The sequence below is a fragment of the Tamandua tetradactyla genome, chromosome 17 (genome assembly GCF_023851605.1).
Source record: "Tamandua tetradactyla isolate mTamTet1 chromosome 17, mTamTet1.pri, whole genome shotgun sequence".
Lineage (NCBI taxonomy): Eukaryota > Metazoa > Chordata > Mammalia > Pilosa > Myrmecophagidae > Tamandua > Tamandua tetradactyla.
The window spans coordinates 2356947-2379792 of NC_135343.1; the positions used below are offsets into that span (position 1 = coordinate 2356947).

At 40.2% G+C, this 22846-nt stretch overlaps 1 protein-coding gene across 1 annotated transcript in view; it reads right to left on the reverse strand.

The window, feature by feature from the left end:
* STARD7 (StAR related lipid transfer domain containing 7) overlaps window positions 1-22539 on the reverse strand; it is a 37030-nt gene extending 14491 nt beyond the window's left edge. The window contains exons 1-7 of the mRNA XM_077133759.1: window positions 22217-22539; window positions 12682-12890; window positions 12297-12346; window positions 9559-9669; window positions 9395-9477; window positions 6990-7089; window positions 454-538 (exon numbers count right to left, since the gene is read on the reverse strand). Coding sequence (XP_076989874.1) covers window positions 454-538; window positions 6990-7089; window positions 9395-9477; window positions 9559-9669; window positions 12297-12346; window positions 12682-12890; window positions 22217-22524 — 946 coding nt within the window. The 5' untranslated portion in view covers window positions 22525-22539. The remainder of the gene's footprint in view (window positions 1-453; window positions 539-6989; window positions 7090-9394; window positions 9478-9558; window positions 9670-12296; window positions 12347-12681; window positions 12891-22216) is intronic.
* Between the last annotated feature and the right edge of the window lie 307 nt (window positions 22540-22846).

A 22846-nucleotide genomic window follows, 5' to 3' on the forward strand; every position in this document is an offset into this window, starting at 1 on the left:
AACCTGGACCTTCACCGGGCTTTCTTAAATTAAGGTAATCTCTTGGTGGTGTCTGAATTTGGACGTTTTCACAACCTTAGAACTATAAACTTGTAACTTAATAAATCCCCCTTTTTAAAAAGCTGTTCCGTTTCTGGTATATCTCATTCCAGCAGCTTGCAAACTAGAACAACCCCTATTTAAGCCACTGAAACAAATGTTCTTTCTAAAACTCTTCTCTGGGTCCAAGTTCCTTTCTGGGACCCTATAAATCTCCTCCCTCCAAACCCAAGCTGGAGGCTTTGATATCTATACAATATTTAAGACAGGACTTTGAAGGACACTGCATTCTCTCCTGGAGGGCTCCATGAGACAAGTACTGGTCTTCTTGCTGCCATTAAATAGCCACAGAAAAATGAAATGCTCACTCCAGGTTCTAAGCCACCCCCCACCCCGGCACCCATCACCACTCACCACTGGAAACCATCCAACTAACACAGTAGCGAGGAAATACAGTCTGGGGATTATCACTATATGTCAACAAGTAGTCAAAGCCATTCTGAAAAAAGAAAAGAAAGCAAAGATGAGAGTATCAAATGATTTACCACAACCTCCATAACCAGTACCATAGAATAACGATTCGATTCTGGGGCAGGGAGTGCTGTAGATTTCACTCTGTGCAGAAAAGAGTTAACACAGAAGGCCCAACACTGCTCTCCTCAGAATGACCTGCTCACAAGGCAGGTCCCTGGTTGACCTTTAGGAACCGGGCTCTCAGTGCCCTGGTCAGCAGTTACTGAGGAGGGTGGCTCACTGTGCCTGGGTTATGCAAACAATGCAGCTGATGCTGATCACTGGTTTTTCTTCTGGAGGCCTGAATTTTTAGTATGTGCTAAGTAAAGGGCACCTATTGACAACCCCAATAAAAGAACCTGGGCACTGAGTCTAATAGGTTTTCCTGGAAAGAAATCTCGCAAATGTTACTGTACTCTCACAGTTGGGGGAGGAATGAACTCTGTGACCCTCATGGGAGGGAGGGCATATGAGGAACTATGCACATGGATGCTTCCAGACTCCACCTTCTTCTGCCTAAGGATCTGGCTGGGTATCCTGTGTCCCTGTCATAAATGTTAGCCATAAGTACATCTGCTAAGTCCTGCGAGTCCTTTGAGTAAGTCTCCAAATCTGGGGGTGGTCTTGGGGACCCCAACACACACTGGGTATGAGCTTGTGCTGTCTGGGATGATGGAAATGTTCTGCAACAGATAGCAGTGAAAGTTACACACTATCATCAATGTACTTTATATAACTAAATTGTTCACTTAAAAATGACTTTCATTAAAACATTTTCAGACAAAAAATCACTGAGAGAATTTGTGACCAAGAGACCAGCTCTGCAAGAAATACTAAAGGGAGCACTAGAGACAGATACGAAAAGACAGAAGAGAGAGGTGTGGAGAAGAGTGTAGAAAGGAAGACTATGAGTAAAGGTAAAAAGAAGGAAAATTATATACGACATATAAAATCCAGAAGGCAAAATAGTAGAAGAAAGTACTACCCGTGCAGTAATAACACTAAATGTTAATGGATTAAACTCCCCAATCAAAAGACACAGACTGGCAGAATGGATTAAAAAAACAAGACCCATCTATATGCTGTCTCTATTCAAAGGACATGAGAGCAAGGACACAAATGGACATCTGCACATCAATGTTTATAGCAGCATTATTTACAATTACCAAGAGATGGAAACAACCAAAATGTCCATCAATGAACGGGTGGCTAAACAAACTGGGGCATATACATACGATGGAATATTATGCAGCTGTAAGACAGAATAAAGTTATGATGTAACAACATGGATGGACCTTAAGGACATTATGCTGAGTGTGATTAGCCAAAAACAAAAGGACAAATACTGTACAGTCTCACCGATATAAACTCATTAGTGAATAAACTTGGAATATGTCGTTGGTAACAGAGACCATCAGGAGATAGAAATAGGGTAAGATATTGGGTAACTGGAGCTGAAGGGATAGACTGTGCAACAGGACTGAATATAAAAACTCAGAAATGGACAGCACAACACTACCTAACTGTAATACAATTATGTTAAAACATTGAATGAAGCTGAATGTGAGAATGATAGAGGGAGGAGGGCTGGGGGCATAAATGAAATCACAAAGAAAGACAGACAATAAAGACTGAGATGGTATAATCTAGAAATGCTTAGAGTGTATAATGATAATGACTAAATGTACAAATTTAAAAATGTTTTTGCATGAGGAAGAACAAAGGAATGTCATTAATGCAGGATGCTGAAAATAGATGGTAATTAATATTTTAAAATTTTAATTTATGTGTGAGACTAAAGCAAAAAATGTTTATTTGGTACAAAATTTATATTTTGACTAGTGTATCTCCTAATACAACTTATGTACATAGTTGGTTGAACAATGTAAGTACATGGAAAGTTGGGTAGGACATTAGATTTTATTTGTTTGTCCAGAGTGATGCCCTGATGAATCCCACAGTGATTTGATCAGTGAGTGGAAAAGTATTTGCAAAGTCCCCTTTGGGAAATGGTGAGAACAGGGGAAAATTCAACCTCCCCAACTTGAATTATTGATATTCTCACAAGCAGTGTGGACAACCAAAGCTATAGGCTGAGCCCCCAGTCTTGGGATTTGTTCATATGAAACTTAACCCCACAAAGGATAGGTCAAGCCTCCTTAAAACTAGGCCTAAGAGTCACCCCCAAGAGAACCTCTTTTGTTGCTCAGATGTGGCCTCTCTCTCCAGTCAACACAACAAGCAAACTCACTGCCCTTCCTGTCTACATGGAACATGACTCCCGGGGTGTGGATCTTCCTGGCAATGCGGGACAGAAATCCTAGAATGAGCTGAGACTCAGCATCAAGGGATTGAGAAAACCTCGACCAAAAGGGGGAAGAGCAAAATGAGACAAAATAAAGTGTCAATGGCTGAGAGATTCCAAACAGAGTCGAGAGGTTATCCTGGAGGTTATTCTTACGCATTAAACAGATATCACCTTGTTATCCAAGATGTAATGGAGAGGCTGGAGGGAACTGCCTGAAAATGTAGAGCTGTGTTTCAACAGCCATGTTTCTTGATGATGATTATATAAATGATATAGCTTTCACAATGTGCTCTGTGATTATGAAAACCTTGTGTCTGATGCTCCTTTTATCTACCTTGTCAACAGACAAGTAGAACATATGGAATAAAAATAAATAATAGGGGGAACAAACGTTAAAATAAATTCAGTTTGAAATGCTAGTGATCAATGAAAGGGAAGGGTAAGGAATATGGACTGTAAAAGTTTTTTTTTCTTTTTCTGTTTTTGTTTTACTTTTTTGTTGTCTTTTTATTTCTTTTTCTGAATTGATGCAAATGTTCTAAGAAATGATCATGATGATGAATATGCAACTATGTGATGATATTGTGAATTACTGATTATATATGTGGAATGAAATGAGCATATATTAAGGATGTTTGCATTTCTTTCTTGTAATTTTAATTAATAAAAAATTATTTAAAAAGATGACTTTCATGTTATGTCCATTTTACTATAATTTTAAAAAATAAATAAACCAAAAGATACACACACAAACCCCTACAAAAAGGAACCAGGACTCCATAACAAAGATGAATTTCCAGTTCTGCAGCTAAAACATCAGATGAGCCGGAAACATCTTGTAATTCCAAGAACCAAGAAAGTGGGTGGGCCACACTGGCTCAGCAGGCAGAGTTCTCGCCTGCCATGCCAGAGACCCGGGTTTGATTTCCACTGCCTGCCCATGCAAAAAAAAAAAAAAAAAAAACCAAGAAAAGCTGCTAGAGCCATGTCAAAAGGACTCAGGAGACAACGTGAAGAGACTCCCAAAGGCCAAAAATGGGATAATTTGAGCATCTTAAGAATAATTATAATGGATTAAAACTAACTAAATATGTTTAAAATCTGTGAGTTACTAACAATATATTCTTTTTTATTAAAAACAAAATAAAACCAAAAAACCCAAAAACTTGCCTTTAGAGGATGCCTAGTTGAAGGAACAAACTCATTATTTTGAAAACTAATCAAGCGTTTCTCTTATTTACCTTTCTTATTTGAACTATAGGAAACCAAATAGCTGCCGAGGACATTTTTCTCTAAAATATTCCAGCTAATACATGAAAATAAACAAATAATGAAGCAATTATAAAATCAACATTTTTAAACCTCTTATGAAACAGTGAATCTAAGCAATAATCATCAATAGCTTCTAAATTCACAAAAAATGAATCAGTCATTATTTGCCACCTGAAAATGGTCTTACCCAAACAAGCAAAAGACCTGAATCTGTTCAAGTCTCCAGACCTAACTAACAATCAATATCCAGGAGAGGCAGGGGCCAAAGGAGGATGTCACGTGACCCTGTGGACACCATGGAGTCACAGCCACCAGGCCCAGGACAAAGAGTTGCAACACTTAAGGGCACAAGAGGAGAAAGCAGACGGGGCTTACTGATTTTCAAGTAACTCAAGAGATAATATTAATAAATTTCAATGTTTAGATCTTATTTGGATCTTGATCTAAATTTAACTTATAAATTAATAAAAACTCAGAGACAATCAGGAAAATCTGAACACAGACTAGATACCTGATATTAGGGATTATCGTCTTTAATAACTGATTCTGATATTAAGGTTAAGTTTCTAAAATTCTTTATCAGATGAATACTGAAACAGTTATAGATGAATTAATATGATGGCTAGGATTTATATTAAAATTATCAGGGGAATGAGAATGATTAGGGGTACAGATAACAAGCTTGGCCATGAGTTCTAATCGTTGGAACTGGGTAACAGATATATACGATTCAGTATATCATTCTCTCTAGTTCTCTTTTTTATCAATCTCAAATTTTTCATAATAAAAAAGTAGAACAAACAAGACACTATAGCTTGGCACAAGGATCTACTTTCCATCTGGCAAAGTCAAACCCGGCTACTTGGTTTCCAAATAGTCTCCCTATACATGGTCAATGTAACTGACCACTAACGTAATTTACCCCTAATCGCTACCTTCCCTTCTAATTGCATGGGCCTCTGGACGAGTCTCCATCGTTCATTCTTACCTTTCCCTTTGTTGGGGTCATGTCTTCTTTTTCTACCATTGTCCTTGATTTCTTCTACTTGTCCATGGTCTGTCTTTTTATAAAGATCAACTCAAGTGCTACTTTTTTCTTAAGTGCATGCCACAGATATACTAAAAAGTTTTATTTGTAATTCCTAACTGTTGCCCCATCCCAGCTGAAAGAAATATTTTCTCAGGTACCTACTAGATGCTAAACACTCTGCATTGAACTGTTTCACAGCATTGTTTCCAAAGGCAGAAATGCTGGAAACAAGTCACTTCTTTTTTTTTTCAAATAAGCAATACAAGGACAAGGTCCAAATTTTAAAAGTCAAAAGCAACATAAGGGAATAAAGTGAAACTTGAGTATTCCTCTCACACTGTTCCCAGCTTCACCAAGTACATTCTTCTTAAAGGCAACTAACCATCTGTGTTAGTTAGATTCAGTTGTCAACTTGGCCAGGTAAGCATACCTAGTTCTGTTGCTGCGGACACAAGCCAATGGTACATGAATCTCATCTGTTGCTAATTACATCTGCAGTAGGCTAGGAGGTGCGTCTGCTGCAATGAGTGACGTTTGACTTAATTGGCTGGTGCTTAAATGAGAGAACGCAATGTAGCACAGTCAAGCAGCTCAGCATTCCTCATCTCAGCACTAGCAGCTCAGCCCAGGCCTTTGGAGATGCAGAAAGAAGTTACCCCGGGGAAAGTTGTTGGAACCCAGGGGCCTGGAGAGAAGACCAGCAGAGACCATCCTGTGCCTTCCACGTAAGAAAGAACCTCAGTGGAAAGTTAGCTGCCTTTCATCTGAAGAACCAACAAAATAAATCCCCTTTTATTTAAAGCCAATCCGTCTCTGGTGTGTTGCATTCCGGCAGCTAGCAAACTAGAACACCATCCATAGTGGCCTTAGCTGTTTTCTATCTCCTAAAGCAAGGACTTTGAAATATTTTTAACCACAGCACAGAGAAAATAATTTTTTTTAACACTGTAGCCCAGTTTGCTCTCTCACACACACACATGCATACACACTTGTACACACCTAAGTAACCACAGAACACCCTTACTACGTCAGATACACAGTTTGTATTCTATTTCTTCTTTTTGAAACTAGTCATAACCCACTAAATTAATTTTATCTTCCAAAATGAATAACAGTTCATAGTTTGAAAAATAGTAAGCAGTATTCTAAAAATAGCACAGAAGTAGATACTGGTCCCCCATTTGAAACAAAAAAATAGTCAAATTTTATTTTGATTGAAGTTAACTACTGTTTCTGTCATACTTGTAAGTCAGGTAGTGAAAATAAAATAATTTAATGAAAACAACAAAACCATATTACAGGACACAGTCCATTCAGTGCTAAAAGAAAACTAAACTGATAGGGAGAAACAAAGACATCAAAAAGTGAAATAGAACTAAAAACAGCCACCACTGTGTCAATACATAATTCATCAGTCCAATCTTCTCATTTTTCAGACAAGGAACAGGTCCAGAGAGGTTTGAAGACTGTTGCCCACTGTAATGAGACTCTAACTGAATAGGTGCTTGCTCTAAGAACTGAAGAATGTTCCAATGATGGGCTAGTAATCATCTCTAGGAAAAAGGGATGTGATGAACCATCCCCATTTGGTCTTGCAGGATCTTCCAGTGTATCACCCATCAGTGGTGGCTCAAGTGTGGTTCCTTCATCTGGGAACTTGCTAGAAATTCAACTTTGTACCCTAGACCTGCTGAATCTAAAACAGAGGTGGGCCCAGAAAGTTCCAGTGGATTTGCATTTATAGCATGCTGCCCTACAGTAAACCATCCCCTCCAAATTCAGATGAAAGGCATTCCTTGAGAATCTCTTAGATGATGTAAAACTCACCTCATCAAATGACTTGTGGGGACGGATAACCATCTGGGATTCATATGACCTGACCCTGACGAATTCTGGAGACTCTGGCACACTGGGATGCTCCACAGCTCTGGTAAAGAGAAAGAGGTGGGGCAAACGTTGTAAAATCTATATATAAAACAACAGAGGAGTCAATTGTGATGATAAACAAGTACTTAAGCCCTCTAGCCTCCTATATTCTGGAGCAGCTAGAAGGAAAAATATGAGAGGATAGTATAGTAGCCCATGAAAAACTCTGGGATCTATCCTATAACCACTTTTTATATTTTTTATTTTTTATTAATTTTTTATTTTTTTTAAATACCAAAAAACACCAAATAAATGTAAACATCCTCAACTTTTGATCATTCCATTCTACATATATACAAACAGTAATTCACAATATCATCACATAATTGCATATTCATCATCATGATCATTTCTTAGAACATTTGCATCTATTCAGAAAAAGAAATAAAACAAAAACAGAAGAAGATTCATACATACCATACCCCTTAGCACTCCCTTTCATTGATCACTAGCATTTCAATCTAAATTTATTTTAACATTTGTTCCCCCTATTATTTATTTTTATTCCATATGTTCTACTCATCTGTTGACAAGGTAGATAAAAGGAGCATCAGACACAAGGTTTTCACAATCACACAGTCACACTGTGAAAGCTATGTCATATACAATCATCTTCAAGAAACATGGCTACTGGAACACAGCTCCACATTTTCAGGCAGTTCCCTCCAGCCTCTCCATTACATCTTGGATAACAAGGTGATATCTACTTAATGCGTAAGAATAACCTCCAGGATAACCTCTCGACTCTGTTTGGAATCTCTCAGCCATTGACACTTTATTTTGTCTCATTTAGTTCTTCCCCATTTTGGTCGAGAAGGTTTTCTCAATCCCTTGATGCTGAGTCTCAGCTCATTCTAGGATTTCTGTCCCGCATTGCCAGGAAGGTCCACACCCCTGGGAGTCATGTCCTGCGTAGACAGGGAGGGTGGTGAGTTTGCTTGTTGTGTTGCCTGGAGAGAGAGGCCACATCTGAGCAACAAAAGAGGTTCTCCTGGGGGTGACTCTTAGGCCTACTTTTTTTTGTTTGTTTGTTTATTTTATTTTATTTTTATTTATTTATTTTTTTAGGAAACTATGTTTGTTTGTTTTTTTTAACACGGGCAGGCACCGGGAATCGAACCCGGGTCCTCGCGCTTGGCAGGCAAGCATTCTTACCTGCTGAGCCACCGTGGCCCACCCATTAGGCCTAGTTTTAAGGAGGCTTGACCTATCCTTTGTGGGGTTAAGTTTCATATGAACAAACCCCAAGACTGGGGGCTCAGCCTATAACTTTGGTTGTCCACACTGCTTGTGAGAATATCAAGAATTCAACTTGGGCAAGTTGAATTTTCCCCCTTTCTCACCATTCCCCAAAAGGGACTTCACAAATACTTTTTTATTCACTGTTCAAATCACTTGGGGGTTTATCAGGGTATCACTCTGGACAAACCAACAAAATCTCATGTCCTACTCAAGGTTCCACGTAAGTTCACTTAAGCTGTCTACATAAGTTATATTAGGAAATGCACTAGTCAAAATATAAATTTTGTACCAAATAAACATTTTTTGCTTTAGTCTCACACATAAAATTTTAAAATATTAATTACCATCTATTTTCAGCACCCTGCAGTAATGACATTCCTTTGTTCTTCCTCATGCAAAAACATTTTTAAAATTTGTACATTTAGCCACTATCATTACACACTCTAGGCATTCCGAGATCATAACATCTCAGTCTTTACTGTCAATCTTTCTTTCTGATTTCATTTGTGCCCCCAGCCCTCCTCCCTCTATCATTCTCACATTCAGCTTCATTCAGTGCTGTAACCACTTTTTGAAGAGTGCTTCAAAAACTATTGCTTTTTTTCTTTTCTTTGTATATGTTATACTACACAATAAAAAAAGTTAACAAAAAAAAAAAAAAAACACCACACAGAAGCTGAGACTAAGGAAAAGACCTTAAAAACTGGCTCTAACTTTCCAAACAAACAAAACAGTAGACTTAATTAAGACAAAAGGCCATATACTAAGTTCTAAAAATGAAACAAGAGTCTTTGCTGATTCATGTCACACTGAGCTTTTTTTAAAATTAATCAAATTAAGAAACATGAAGAAATGTTTTTAACTGAAACCTTACCTCTCTTTAACCTTCCTAGACAATCAGAGACCACTTGCCTTCCACCTGGGATGGATGGGGTGATGGCTACAGGGCACCCCAATGGGAAAACACTTAAGGGGACCAAGAACACACACTCTTACAATCACTATACATGAAGAAAGGACACACCTAAAGGAACTTAGCAAGAGCCACAATCAGCCATACATACCGTGACACCAACACCATCACGTTGTTTTCCTGATCCACGCTATACCGCCGCACATAAACATAATCCCGCGAGTACATCGGATACTAGGGCAACGGAAAGTGAGAATTAGTGTTCTGTCATCACATGAAATTGACAAAAGTAAAACCAAAAGTAGAAATACTCACAGGAAAATGGGTTACCCAGTGCAGAACCTCAGAACCACTAACCGCATCCCTCTCAACCACCTCCAGCTTGATGACCAGGGCGTCCCACTTCTTCCGATACTCTGTGTCCAGCTGCGGAAAGGGAGAAGACCATGGAGTCCTGAGGGAGCCAGAACAAAGCAGCAGAAGGCTCGTGGGATACTCTGACCTAACAGCCTTAATATGAGTAAACACTCACCTGACCTGGGTGTGTTCACTACAGATGGTTCTTTTAAAAGAGGTACTGAAAGGGAATCTTAAAAAGGACAAACCAAAGAAAAGAATAAGAAAAAATACTGTAATAAATATATGAGGAGAAAATAGAACAGATAGTGATACAGCTATATTAACGTGAGACAATTCTAAAAAAGTTGTAAACAGACAAAAAGTCCAAAAGCATGAGTAGACACCTCACCCAAAGAAATGGACTCAGCATTCTTAAAATGCTGGCATCTAAGAGATGGTTCCAGGAAACCTCTTCAGTTACTCAGATGTGGCCTTTCTCTCTTTAAGCCCAATTCTGCAAGTGAAATCACTGCCCTCCCTGCTAGCATGGAACATGACATGCAGGGGTGGAAGTCTCCCTGGCAACATGAGACATGACTTGCAGAGATAAGCCAGGCCCTGGCACCGTGGGATTGACTATGTTTTCCTGACCAAAAGGGGTAAAGAAATGTAACAAAATAAGTTATCAGTGGCTAAGAGAATTCAAATAAGAGTCCAGAGGCTATTCTGGAGGCTACTCTTAACACAAGCTTTAGCTACATTTTGCTAGTTACCACAATTTGCCAATCCCCAACCAAAAGCAGCCCTGTTAATACTAAGGAATACCTAGGTCTCTATCTCAGAGTCTGCAAAAGTTTCATGCACTAAGATTACTTTCCGGATACCTATAAACTCCAGATGGGTTCCAAGGCCAGATAAGTCCTGAAATCCAGAGGGGCCAGCTCTCCAAGAACATCAACCAGTTTCATCCCTCATCCCATATTATCAACACCTCTTCCAAACACAAAAAAGTTGGAATGAGCAGAGACCAAACACCCCCTAAAGACTGGGAACAAAGGAGAAGGAGGAGTGTAACACAGAAGATGGGATCTAACAAATGAGTGTGACGGCTGAATCACTATACTGATATTTCTGTTAGCCTTCTGTGTCTTAGAGCAGCTAGAAGGAAACACCTAAAATTGTGAAACTGTAACCCTCACCAAACTCTGAAATCACTTGTTACAATGTTCTTTGAAATTTACTGCTTTTTGGTATACATTATATTTCACAATAAAAAAATATTTAAAACAAATAAATGAAGTGCTGGCATCTCTAGTAACTAAGGTATTTCAAGTTAAGATAAAATGATCAAACACATCCAAAGTAACAAAAATCCAATACAACTTGACGACTTCAGTGCTCAGGGGAAAGTGGGTACTCGCATACTAGGGGTGGGTGTCACAGTCAATAAACTAGTTACTGAGAGTCAGGCAAAGCAAATGAAAAATTCAGGAAGAAAAAATTTTTTTCTACAACCCTAGGTGATCCTACCCTTATCTTTTCATTTTTATTTTAAACACCATCCCGTTTCCAGGAGTAATGTGTTTTATAGTATTTTTACTCTTACAATTTTCCTATAAGTTTGAAGTTATAGCCAAATAAAAAGTGGGAAAAAACTCAAAACACCTCCTCTTCAAAACACACCTTTGGGGGGGCAAGTCTCTCATCACTGATTATTTTCACAGGTCCCTACACTTTTTAAATGGTATCCTCCAATGTGACCTCTTCTCAGCCCAGCTACTCTGGGCTCAGCGCGATGCTTCTGAAAGCCACCCATGTTTACTGTGTATAACAGGAGACCGCACCTTTTTACAGACAAGCAGTGCTCCATTGTCTGAAGGGACCACAATCTGTCCATTTATCTGTTGATGGACACTGGAGTTGTTTACAGCCTTTGTAATTAGGATTATTTATGGGAAAATTGACTTCAAAATACCTTACTGTAAATAACTGTCAATAATTCACCTAGCACACACATATGCCTGGAGCTGGAGATGAAACAAATCAGTTACATGCAGAGAGTGACCCTCAGATATCACACTACTCCATGTTAACCCTCCACAGGGAGCCCTCAATTTGGTGCCTACCCATGCTTAATTTTTATTAAGCAAGTTAAGAAACAAAGCTCAACTAACTTCAAACTTTAAACAGAGGCAAAATTTTGAGATATAAAAGGAAACCTGGTATGATTTAAGAAGGCAAGCTGGATCATGAAAAAAGTTGAAACCATCTAATCTAAATAGCACACAAAACAAATCCCACTTCATGCCATTTCAATTACTACAAGTTCCAAGAAAAACTAGAAGGAATTTTCTATATTATTCTGGCTGGAACTCTAACATCTTTATCACAAAATTGATTTTTTAAATGTTAAATATGAAACAATAAAGCCATACAAAATACCTTAAAATATTCAAATCCATTCCTCTGTTTTGTCTTTCCAACAGCACTGTGAGGGGGCAGAACAGTCTCATGTCATGGGATAGATGAAGAAATTACAAGTTAAATGTTTACCCAGATGCTATTCAACATGGGATGAGAGGTAGAAAGGTACATAGATGGATGGACAGAAGCAAATGTCATCTGAGTCAGAGAAATTATTCACTGGGACAGAGGCAAGTGCAACTGGCTGTCTCGACAAAGAGATTCAAAATCTGGGAAGAAAACTAACTCACCTGAACATTGAAGAACTGCCGGGGAGTCACATCTGTGTAGGTTCCAAAAACTAGAACGACAAGAAAGCATGAGGGAACACTCCTGCACTCTCCCAGCACTCACCCTGCTCCTATGACAGAGTGACATTTCATCTGAGTACTGACTGAGCTTACAGTGGACTTAGACGCTACAAGTCACACTGGAGCAGCAGAGCAAGACACAGACAATCTAGAGCAATGGAGACAGACACCCTGTCAGCTTGGAGAGGAAAAACAACAAACTAAAAAACATGACAGGTTTTCTGAGAAACAAGAAGAGAGTAACTGAGAAAGGTGAGACACACAGAAAGTCCCATGCATCCAGCAACCACATGACACACTGAAAGGCAGCCAAGCCAGGCCTTACCTCGATACTGATAAAGGTGGGTGCCTGTAATTGGGCGCCGCCACAGCTTAAAATGTTTCTTATCCATCACCATTTCCCACGGTTGCTCTTGGCTGCCTAAATTCTCCTTCCCTTCTCTTTGGGATTTTGGTTCTGGGGGACGGCACTCAATTCCAGAACTCTGAAACATGCCTGACATTTCCTCCAACCGTTTCATCTCATCAATGGATCTGAAAAGGAGAGGAACAGATGTGAGGCAGGTGGTTGGAGTTAGTCTCTGCTTTCCCCGGAAAAGAAACAAATTTTCAAGATGTTGGCCATAAAGTTCTAAGATTTTCATTTGTAAAAGCAAATATTGTCAAACTGAAATATAAATAATCCTCCTTGGTAGCTGGATACTGGATTACAATACGGAAAATGTATTTGTTCATTTCCACTACTTTTTATGTTAACAACACTTGAACATTTATGTAGACATAAAATAAAATGTAGACAAAAACATACCCATGTAACCATCTCCCAAATCACGAGGAAGAGTATTTTCAGCACCTCAAGAAGTTTCACGTTCCCTTCTACCCCTTACCAGTCAATCCCCATCCCCACAGGCAACTGCTATCCTGACTACTAGCGCCTTATATTAGTTTCACCTGCTCTTGAATGTCACAGAAATGTACTCTACAGTATGCATTCTTTAACTGACTTCTCTCAATGTTTTTGAGTTTCATTTATATTGGTGTGTATATTAGTTTGTTTTTTAAATTATTATCCCTTACTCCATTATTTGAAAACACCTATTTGTCCATTCACATGCTCATGGACACTTATACTGATTCCACTTTTGGTCTTAATGAATAAAGTTGCTCAAGAACATTCTTTGTGTGACATATGATTTCATTTCCCTTGGATAAATACAAAGGAGTGGAACAGCTGGGTTATAGGGTTATAGGGTTGTGTTGCCAATTTTCCAAAGTGGTTAAACTGTTTTACATTCACACCAGTAACGTGTTAAAGAGTTCTGGTTGTGCCACGTCTTGCTGGAACTTGGTATTATTAACCTTTTACATTTTAGACATTTTGATAAGTGGCAAAGAACAGAGATTTGAAATAAGCCACCAATGAAAAACTGGAAGAAAAAAAACACTTAACAGAACCATTAAGTGAACTCAAATGTTCTTTGCGGCATCATTCAAAGTAATGCTCAATGATCATATACTTTGTCTAGCTAGCACAGCACCTGGCACAGAGTGCAATGAATGAATATATGGAATGTGCTACAGAGGAAACAAAACAATGAGATGGCCTTTGACCTCAGCAAGTTTACAAATGAATTGTGCCACTCTTAGCCAAAGGAGGGGGAAAAAAATATTTAAGGGGGAAAAAAACAGTGAACCATTTAAAGTAAGAATTAAAACATTAAAATATTTTTCAAAACCAACAAATATTTCATTAAAAGCTGAACTCTTAGGGGTGCAAGGGTAGTTCAGTGGTAGAATTCTCGCCTGCCATGGGGGAAGCCTGAGTTCAATTCTCAGGCATGCAATTCCCAAAAAAACAAACCAAAAAAAAAATTCAACAAATAGTGCTGCAATAATGGGATACTCACATGGAAAAAGAATGAAATGTGATCCCCACCATATAGCATACAAAAAAAAAAAGCTGGAGACTCTTAATTGAATCAGGCTTTACCAATGCAAATTTAACAATGTAAATTCCTCAACACTCCTCGCCAGAAAGAAATGCAGTTTGTAGGACAATCGTGCTTATAAACGCTTTAAGGACAATTAGTTTTTTAATGTAATATTGTATTATACCTGATTCAGTCCCCCGTACACAACAGAAACTCAAAACCTAAACCCCTTAAAAGGGGAGAATTAGAATTTTTGAGGCATTCTCTCTTGAGACACTGGATACAAAAAGACTCATTCTAAGGCAACAGGTTACTCACAGGGCAAGCAGGACCAATGTCCACAGGGCTTCCACAGAACCACTGGACTGCCACTCTTAGGGGAGCTACTGACACAGCAGCCTCCTTAAACTGCCAAGTATTCACACGGAGTGGCAATGGCTGAATTTTTTCCTTAAATTTCCCATGATAAATGAAAATTTCCCTCTGTCACTTCCATGTGATTATTTTATATGTGATATATTTAAACACTCAAACTGAGTTTCATAGCAAAAAAAAAAAAGTCCAACATTCTGCCCAATAATCTTCAGGCCAGGGTCCTGGGCCAGCTGACTGTGAAGGATGTGGGAGGCCATCTCATACAACACCTCAGTGGGGGAGATAAAGAAGAGTGCACATGTCACTCAATTCAGTGACTCTCTTGACCTAATCCAAAATGAAGTGCGACGGCAGGATGAAAACCTGTAGCACTCAGGCTTTTTAAAACTTACAAGTGGTTTTTAGTATATTCACAAATTGTACAGACATTGCCACTATTTAATTCCAGAACACTTTCTTCAGCCCAAAAAAAGAACTCCCTACCCTTCAGCAGTCACTCCCCATACTCCTCTCCCTTCGTCCCTGGCAACCACGGATTGACTTTCTGTCTCTGGATTTGTCTGCTCTGAACATTCCATAAAAATGGAATCATACAATAAGTGACCTTTTGTCTAGCTTCTTTCACTTTGCACAATGTTTCCGAGGTTCATCCACGTTTTTCTGGCATAATATTGGATGGTATGGTTATCTCACATTGTGTTTATCCATTCATTAGCTGATAGAAATCTGGGTATTCTGCTCTGGGGCTAGTCTGAATAATGCTACAAACGGTCATGTCCAGTCTAGCAGTTTAACACAGCTCCCAATTTCAGTGAGGCTACTTTGAGGCTCTTGGTAGGGGCTTTGAATCCTGAGGAATTCACACACAAGCAGAGGGTCTTTTGGAGATTAGCTTCGGTGAACCTGAGGGAGCCGAGTGGCCAGCAGGCTGCTTAAGCAGATTACTACCGTGCAGGTCTTGGCAGGTCTCCTGGCCTTCCTGCCAATGCCAAGAGACCCACACCTCGGACCACTCTGACTCTTCAGGATGACCTTAACCACTATCAGTTTCTCTGCTTGTAGCCAAGAACCATGACCAGTACGAAACAAAGGTTTAACCATTTTTTGAAGGTTCTAAATTTGCATTAAAGTTGCAAACAGGATTGACTGCTGCCACCACAAACAAGTACAGAAATAAGGAAACTTAGAGTAGACAGTAAGATCTTGCAGAGGAGAAACGCAAAAACTAAACCACTGCTAGCCCTGCTCAGGTAACAATTCCAGAGTCATGGCCACCAGTGATGGCGTTTCTCAGAACTAGCAGCCCTCCTTCAATAAGCATCTCTCCTGAATGTCATTTCATCACAAACGACAAGGGGCAGGAATCTGTTTCCTTCTGTGGAATGTCTTAGTAAATCAGGAGCTCATAAAAGAATTATATAGTAACAAGGTTCTAAAAGGCACGACAATAGGAAATATTTTTTAATGGCCATCTAAGACTCAGTTCAGTACAAGGCTCTGACCCACCGCTTAATCAAGCACTCCTATATAATTAAGGGTACTAGATGGCCTTGATTTAAACTATAAAACTAAGACCCTGAAGAGAGATGGAAATGCCTTGTAGAGGCATGACAGTCATTCTTTGAACAGCACATCATCACTGCAAAACTGAATCGTGCAATGTAAACTTCTCTTTAGCCTACTGTGCCAAATCTTGTTTAAATGGAATGGGTGTTTAAACTTTGGTCTCTAAGAGACTTAAGCAATAAGAACTGAGGAAAAAAGGACAAAAGGTTACTTCCAAAATAGTGATAGAATTAGCCCATTAGTAAAAGGATTAAGAAAAGAAGCCAATACTTTCCTTTCCCCAAAACTAAAATCATTTCAGTATTTGACATAGTCTGGGTTGAGACTCATGGAAACTGAAGCACATAACCTTGGGAAAAAACCAAAATAATTAGCATAACCACGTTTGGTTCACCTAGTGGCAGTACTCTCAGCCTAGAGCTTGACGGAAGGCTCCAAAGTGATCCAAATAAAGCCACCTCTTCATTAAGGAATTTCAATAAGACAACTACCTCATTTCACACGACCCACTAAATTCCCAAATTATTGTCATTGTCAAAGTTAGGGACTTTCAATACTATTGATATGGGACACGCCTAGAAATAAAAAACAGACTCATTGCAATTCTGAGCCAACTGAATAATAGTTAAGTTCAAGTCAGCTTTTATGTAGTTCTGATGACCTAAGAAGGGTACAGTAAGACGTGACAGTGGCAAAAAGTAGTAATTCCTTTAAGCCAAGAGGATTTTACGCTCTGCATCTATCTAGTTAGTAAATACTGAATTACAGTATTTTGAATGCCTTGGAAGACAGAAATAAGGGAAATGGCCAATTTTCTTATGAAACTTATGCACTCAAATTTCTAGAGCAATGAACTGCAACTTAAAAAGGAAGGTACTATAATCTAGAAATGCCTACAGTGTATAATGATAGTGACTAAATGTACAAATTTTAAAATGTTTTTGCATGAGGAAGAACAAAGGAATGTTATTACTGCAGGGTGCTGAAAACAGATGGTAGTTAATATTTTAAAGTTTCAACTTATGTGTGAGACTAAAGCAAAAAATATTTATCTGGTACAAAATTTATATTTTGACTAGTGCATCTACTAATATAATTTATGTGGATAGCTTAATTGAACACCGTAAATACATGGAACCTTGACTAGGACATGAGATTTTGTTGGTTTGTCCAGAGTGATGCCCTGATAAACCCCCGAGTGATTTGATCAGTGAATAAAAAAGTATTTGCAAAGTCCCCTTCGGGAACAAGTAGAACATATGGAATAAAATAAATAATAGGGGGAACAAATGTTAAAATAAATTTAGTTTGAAATACTAGTGATCAATGAAAGGGAGGAGTAAGGGGTATGGTACATATAACTTTTTTTTCTGTTTTCGTTATTTCTTTTTCTGTTGTCTTTTTATTTCTTTTTCTGAATTGACGCAAATGTTCTAAGAAATGATCATGATGATGAATATGCAACTATGTGATGATATTGTGAAGTACCAATTATATATGTAGAACAGAATGATATGTTAAGAATGTTTGTGTTTCTTCCTTGTCATATATTTTTTTAAAATTTAAAAATTAATAAAAAAGTTTATCTCCCCAGGGAAGTGGGGGTGAAGATGAGGATGACCCAGATGAAGGGGATGATGATTCCCTAAGTGAGGGCAGTACATCTGAGCAGCAGGACGAGCTACAGGAAGAGTCAGAAATGTCAGAAAAAAAGTCCTGCTCCTCCTCTCCTACCCAAAGTGAGGTATCCACATCTCTGCCTCCAGACAAAGAAAGGCGAAAAAGAGAGCTTCGCACTTTTTCATTTTCTGATGATGAGAATAAACCTCCTTCACCAAGGGAAATAAGGATTGAAGTTGCTAAAAGGCTTCACCTGGACAGTAATCCCCTGAAATGGAGTGTGGCAGATGCTGTGTGGTTCATCAGATCCACAGACTGTGCTCCATTAGCACGAATATTCCTGGACCAGGAAATTGATGGACAGGCTCTGTTGCTACTTACCCTTCCCGCTGTTCAAGAGTGCACGGACTTAAAACTGGGCCCTGCCATCAAGCTTTGCCATCACACAGAGAGGATCAAGTTTGCTTTTTATGAGCAGTTTGCCAACTGAGAAGGCCAACCAAAGTGAACTGGATCTTTGAAGCACAAATGCAGTGAATCCTTTGCCCTGCTCTAGAAGGGGAGCTGAAATAGTCCTGGGGCTCTGGCCCTGCAGGTGTCAGCTTGTTCTCTTTGCACTTTCAGGGAAGGAGGACCTATACCAAGGAAGCAAAACTGTTCACAGGAGTAGCTCTCCTGCCAGTGGAAATGTGGGCATCTCTTGTTCAGCAGATTGCAGTTTTTTAAAAAAATAAAGGTTGTGAGGAAATGACTCATATAAGAAGAATAAGCATTTCTAGTGGTGTGGCCTGAACACAAAGAAGAATCTAGTCTGGTGGAAAGCATCGTTTTGGTTGTTTTCTTTTAGTTCTGTACCTTCCCGTTGTAGATTGAACTTTGTTCTGTTTTCTCTTTCTTGGAAAGAGAGGACTTAGCTTTAAGTTGGCACTGATTAGGGACTTGTTTAAGGCACATCAGTGCTTCATTGTTATTGTTTTTTTAAGCTTTTCTAAATTAAAGCAGTTCATTCTGGGGATGATTATACGGCTCTAGGGTTTTGAATGTACAGTCACATTCTGATCCATTTAAAAATCTATTCCTAGGAGTTCCTTTGTTACTACCTCTGTTGATAACTGAACTTATAGCCATGTATGTGGTATTTTTGTATGATGACATTTTAAAGCTATAGTAACACTAAAATTATGAAAAACATTGGAAGAAAAAAACATTACTTTCTTAAAAACATTGTGTGGGCATTTACACCTGTTCATTAACTGAATCTAATCTAAGAACTCTAATGTATTTTTCTTCTATCTTGACCCAACTTGGGCTACCTATTTTAAGTATCATCTCAAAGATTGTCTGTATTTCAGTTGAACTGCTATTTTCCCATTAGTTCTCAGAGGGACTTCAGAGGCTTTTGACTTTACTTTCTTCTGCAGTTCTTTATTTAACTCTGTTTCATTTCCAGAGTTCTTATTTTGGGTGGAAGTCAGCAAGTGTTCTTGGACTCAAAATAAAGCCCATTTCCACTTCTCCCTCAGTATATCCAGGTAGAAAGTGTAGGAGCTCGAGAAATAAAAAACGTGTTTGGGAGTTGAAAAAAAAAGTTTAAACAAAAAGGAAGGTGTAGGCATTAATGGAATATTTCTTCCCCAGCCCTTAGTATTTCTTCCTTCTTCTTTCTGCTGTTTCACTTTTTTTAGCATTCCAAAGCAATAAAAAAAAAATTGCTTCTATAATTTTTCATAAAGATTTGCCTTTGGCTCCAGCTAGCACCAAATTCAGTGGAGAGGTATTTTGCTTGATGGCTTAAGTGAGTCAATTGGATAAGAACACAAAAAGATTCCTACCCCTGACCCCAGCAGTGAGTGGAAATCACTCTGTGTAAGCCATTTCCTTTCTCAAACTTTCTTCTTGCAGTTACTGTTGATGAGACCCTATTTGGTAAGATGTTAAGCACAAAAGAATAGAAAGCAAGATTGTTTCTCATTCTGAATAAAAACTCTAAAATGGGAATATGTATGTCAGTTAAAGCACACACAGAGATATCCTGCACACCTCATATAATTTTACCAACATGGTAATATAAGAATTAATTTGCATCAAGATGGTACAGAAATAGCACAAAAGAACAAAAGGTTTTGATTTTAGGGGCGAGATAACAGTCATGCTTTTGCCCCATTAACAAGGAAAGAAAAGCACTTGCAGAGATACACTCAACTGAGCTCCACCACGGAAGCTACCCCAAATCAACCAGCAATGACGTGTCCTACACCAGCCATGACGACTTCAGCACTGATTATTTTAAAGCCAACAGAATAATCACCAAGCAAAAATTTAACCAGTACCCAGAATATTTTACTCAATAAAATATAAACAGCACAAGCTATCAGAACAAAAACTTAAGGGACTATTGTCCAACCAAGATGTAGCAGAATAGCATATTATTTACTTCTCTATCAAGGTAACAAATACTAAAACAAAAACACAAATGATCCTCAGGATGGGTAACTTGATCAAATTTTAAGTGTAAGAAAAAATACAAGTAAGAACACAACAAAGGGTTCAAAGAAGGCCTTTACTATCATCACCCTGAGGAGGGCTGAAAGCAACCTAAAAGCATTCTGCCTGTCTTCATCTAAGCTTCTGAAATGCAAAGCTGGTAACCCAGAGATTATGCCTTTTTTGGAGGAGGATTAGAATTAAGAATGTTTCAACTGCACCCAGGTTGGAGAGAGCCAAAGTGAGGGTAAAAGAATGAATACCTGGCCAGGTCAGTCTGACTCTCCCACATACAGGTTGACTACTGACTCAAATATATTTCCCACACTCATTCCCTAGCTTGTTTTTTCCCTCTAGTTTCTGCAAATGGGACAACTGGAAAAGAGGCTCCTGGACATAACCATAAAAACACATGAGGGGAGCCCAAGAGTAAAAAGCCTACCACCTAAGCCTCAACACTATTCAACCCCTACCCCCAAAATAGCATCTTCTCTGTCTTTTGCACCCAGCAGCCCTCTGGTCTTCCTCCTCTTTTCCACATGATCCAAATGGGGATCTTCATCACTGTAGAACGCTAAGTATTTTATCATCAAAAATAAAATAACCAAAGTCCAAACAATTAATGGGTAATTTCTCAATTTAAAAGTTATCTTCCCATAAATTCTTCTCACACCTAAAATTGATTAAAACGGATAAGTAGGTTTTTTCCCTTTCTTTTTGTATGCTGTGTGGCGGAGTCACATTTAATTCTTCCACGTGAGTATCCTGTTATTGCAGCACCATTTGTCAAATTTTTGTTTTTCGGGAAGTGCACTCAGACTGGGAATTGAACCCAGGTCTCCCACATGGCAGGCGAAATTTCTACCACTGCACTACCCTTGCAACCCCTATAAGTAGGTATTTTATCTAGTTTGTTTTTTTCTCTCTCTACTTGCATAAGTTGTTTGCAGTTATGATTTTAAATTGCATTCATAAGTCATCTGTCCTACTAGGAAAAGTATTCCCGGTCCTTAAAATAGCCTTCCATTTACCCACAATTCATAGAGTTGCACAAACAGCTGCATGGCAATCAGATGCTTTGCCTCCCAAGAGGCCACACTTTCAACTTCTTCAATGGGGTATTTCTCCATTTTTAACCTAACCAAAAAACTGAACAAAAGGCCAAAAAGTTGTGCCCCTGTTAAAGAAAAGTCCAAATTAAACTTATCAGGAAGAAGGGGATGTCCCAGGATCCTCAAAGCAGTCTTAGGGAAGTTCCAAAGTTGAGGATGGGATGGGGGTGGGGGGTGCACTGTTCACGAATCTGTTTAAAAGGATATACAGAGGCAAAGCGTGTAAAATCACAAGCGCCAAGGCAGGTTTCCCCTTGTGCCTTCTGAAACACTCTAAAAAGGGCTCAGGTTCTGAACCACAGATGAACAAATTCGATCAATGGCACCGCACTTATTCCACGCAGTTCTGATGACAGTGCGAAATCAGAGCCTCAGAGACAGTACTTCCAAGGCTCTAATTAAAGTTACAAAAAACCCGACCTAATTCTTACAGGTCGAAACGTGGGCTACCGGCTTTCCTAAGGAGGGCACAACCCCTGGCAGCCTCCTAGTCTGCCTCGGTGCGAGTCACGATGGCAGAGAGCCCGCCTGGCATTCCCACAGGGCCTGGGTCCTTTTGGTGCGAAGGAATTTCGGCCAAATGCAGAATGAAATGCGGGTTTCCACCGCCCCTGCCCGAGAACGGCTCACTCCCAGGCGAGGTCTTCCTCCTTCCCTGGCCAACGCTGCTTCTCCCTTCCAGCCGCACGAGGCACAAAAAGACGCGACTAGCCCAACGCGGGGCAATCCCACCCCGGAGCCCCCTTCCCCCTTGCCCCCGTTCCGAGCCCACCTCTGCAGCTCCTCCTCCTGGATCCGCTCCTCGTCCCACGCGAAGACGCCGGCCAGAGCCGCCATCAGCGCCGACGCATGGCCGGGGCGGCCGCGCAGCCGGCGCCAGAACCGGCCGAGGAGGACGCGGCGGGAGCTGTCTGTGTAGAGGCGGCCGTAGAGCTGCCCGATCTGCTGGGCGCGCCGCACGCGCAGGCCCGTCACGAAGCGGCACTGATTGGCCAGCAGGGCCAGCAGGCCCCCGGCGCGCGCCCCCGCGCGCCCCACCAGCCAGGCCGCCACCGCGACGGGCGGCCTCCGCGGGAACATGGCGGCACGCGCGTCCCTTACAGCCGCCCGCTTCCCCCGCGCCGGAACAGGCCTCCCTCACGAGCCGCCGCGCCGCTTCCCCCGCGCCCGGACAGGCCTCCTCTAACGAGCCGCCGCGCCGCTTCCCCCGCGCCCGGACAGGCCTCCTCTAACGAGCGGTCGCGCCGCTTCCCCTGCGCCGGGACAGGCCTCCTCTAACGAGCCGCCGCGCCGCTTCCCCCCGCGCCCGGACAGGCCTCCTCTAACGAGCGGTCGCGCCGCTTCCCCTGCGCCGGGACAGGCCTCCTCTAACGAGCCGCCGCGCCGCTTCCCCTGCGCCGAG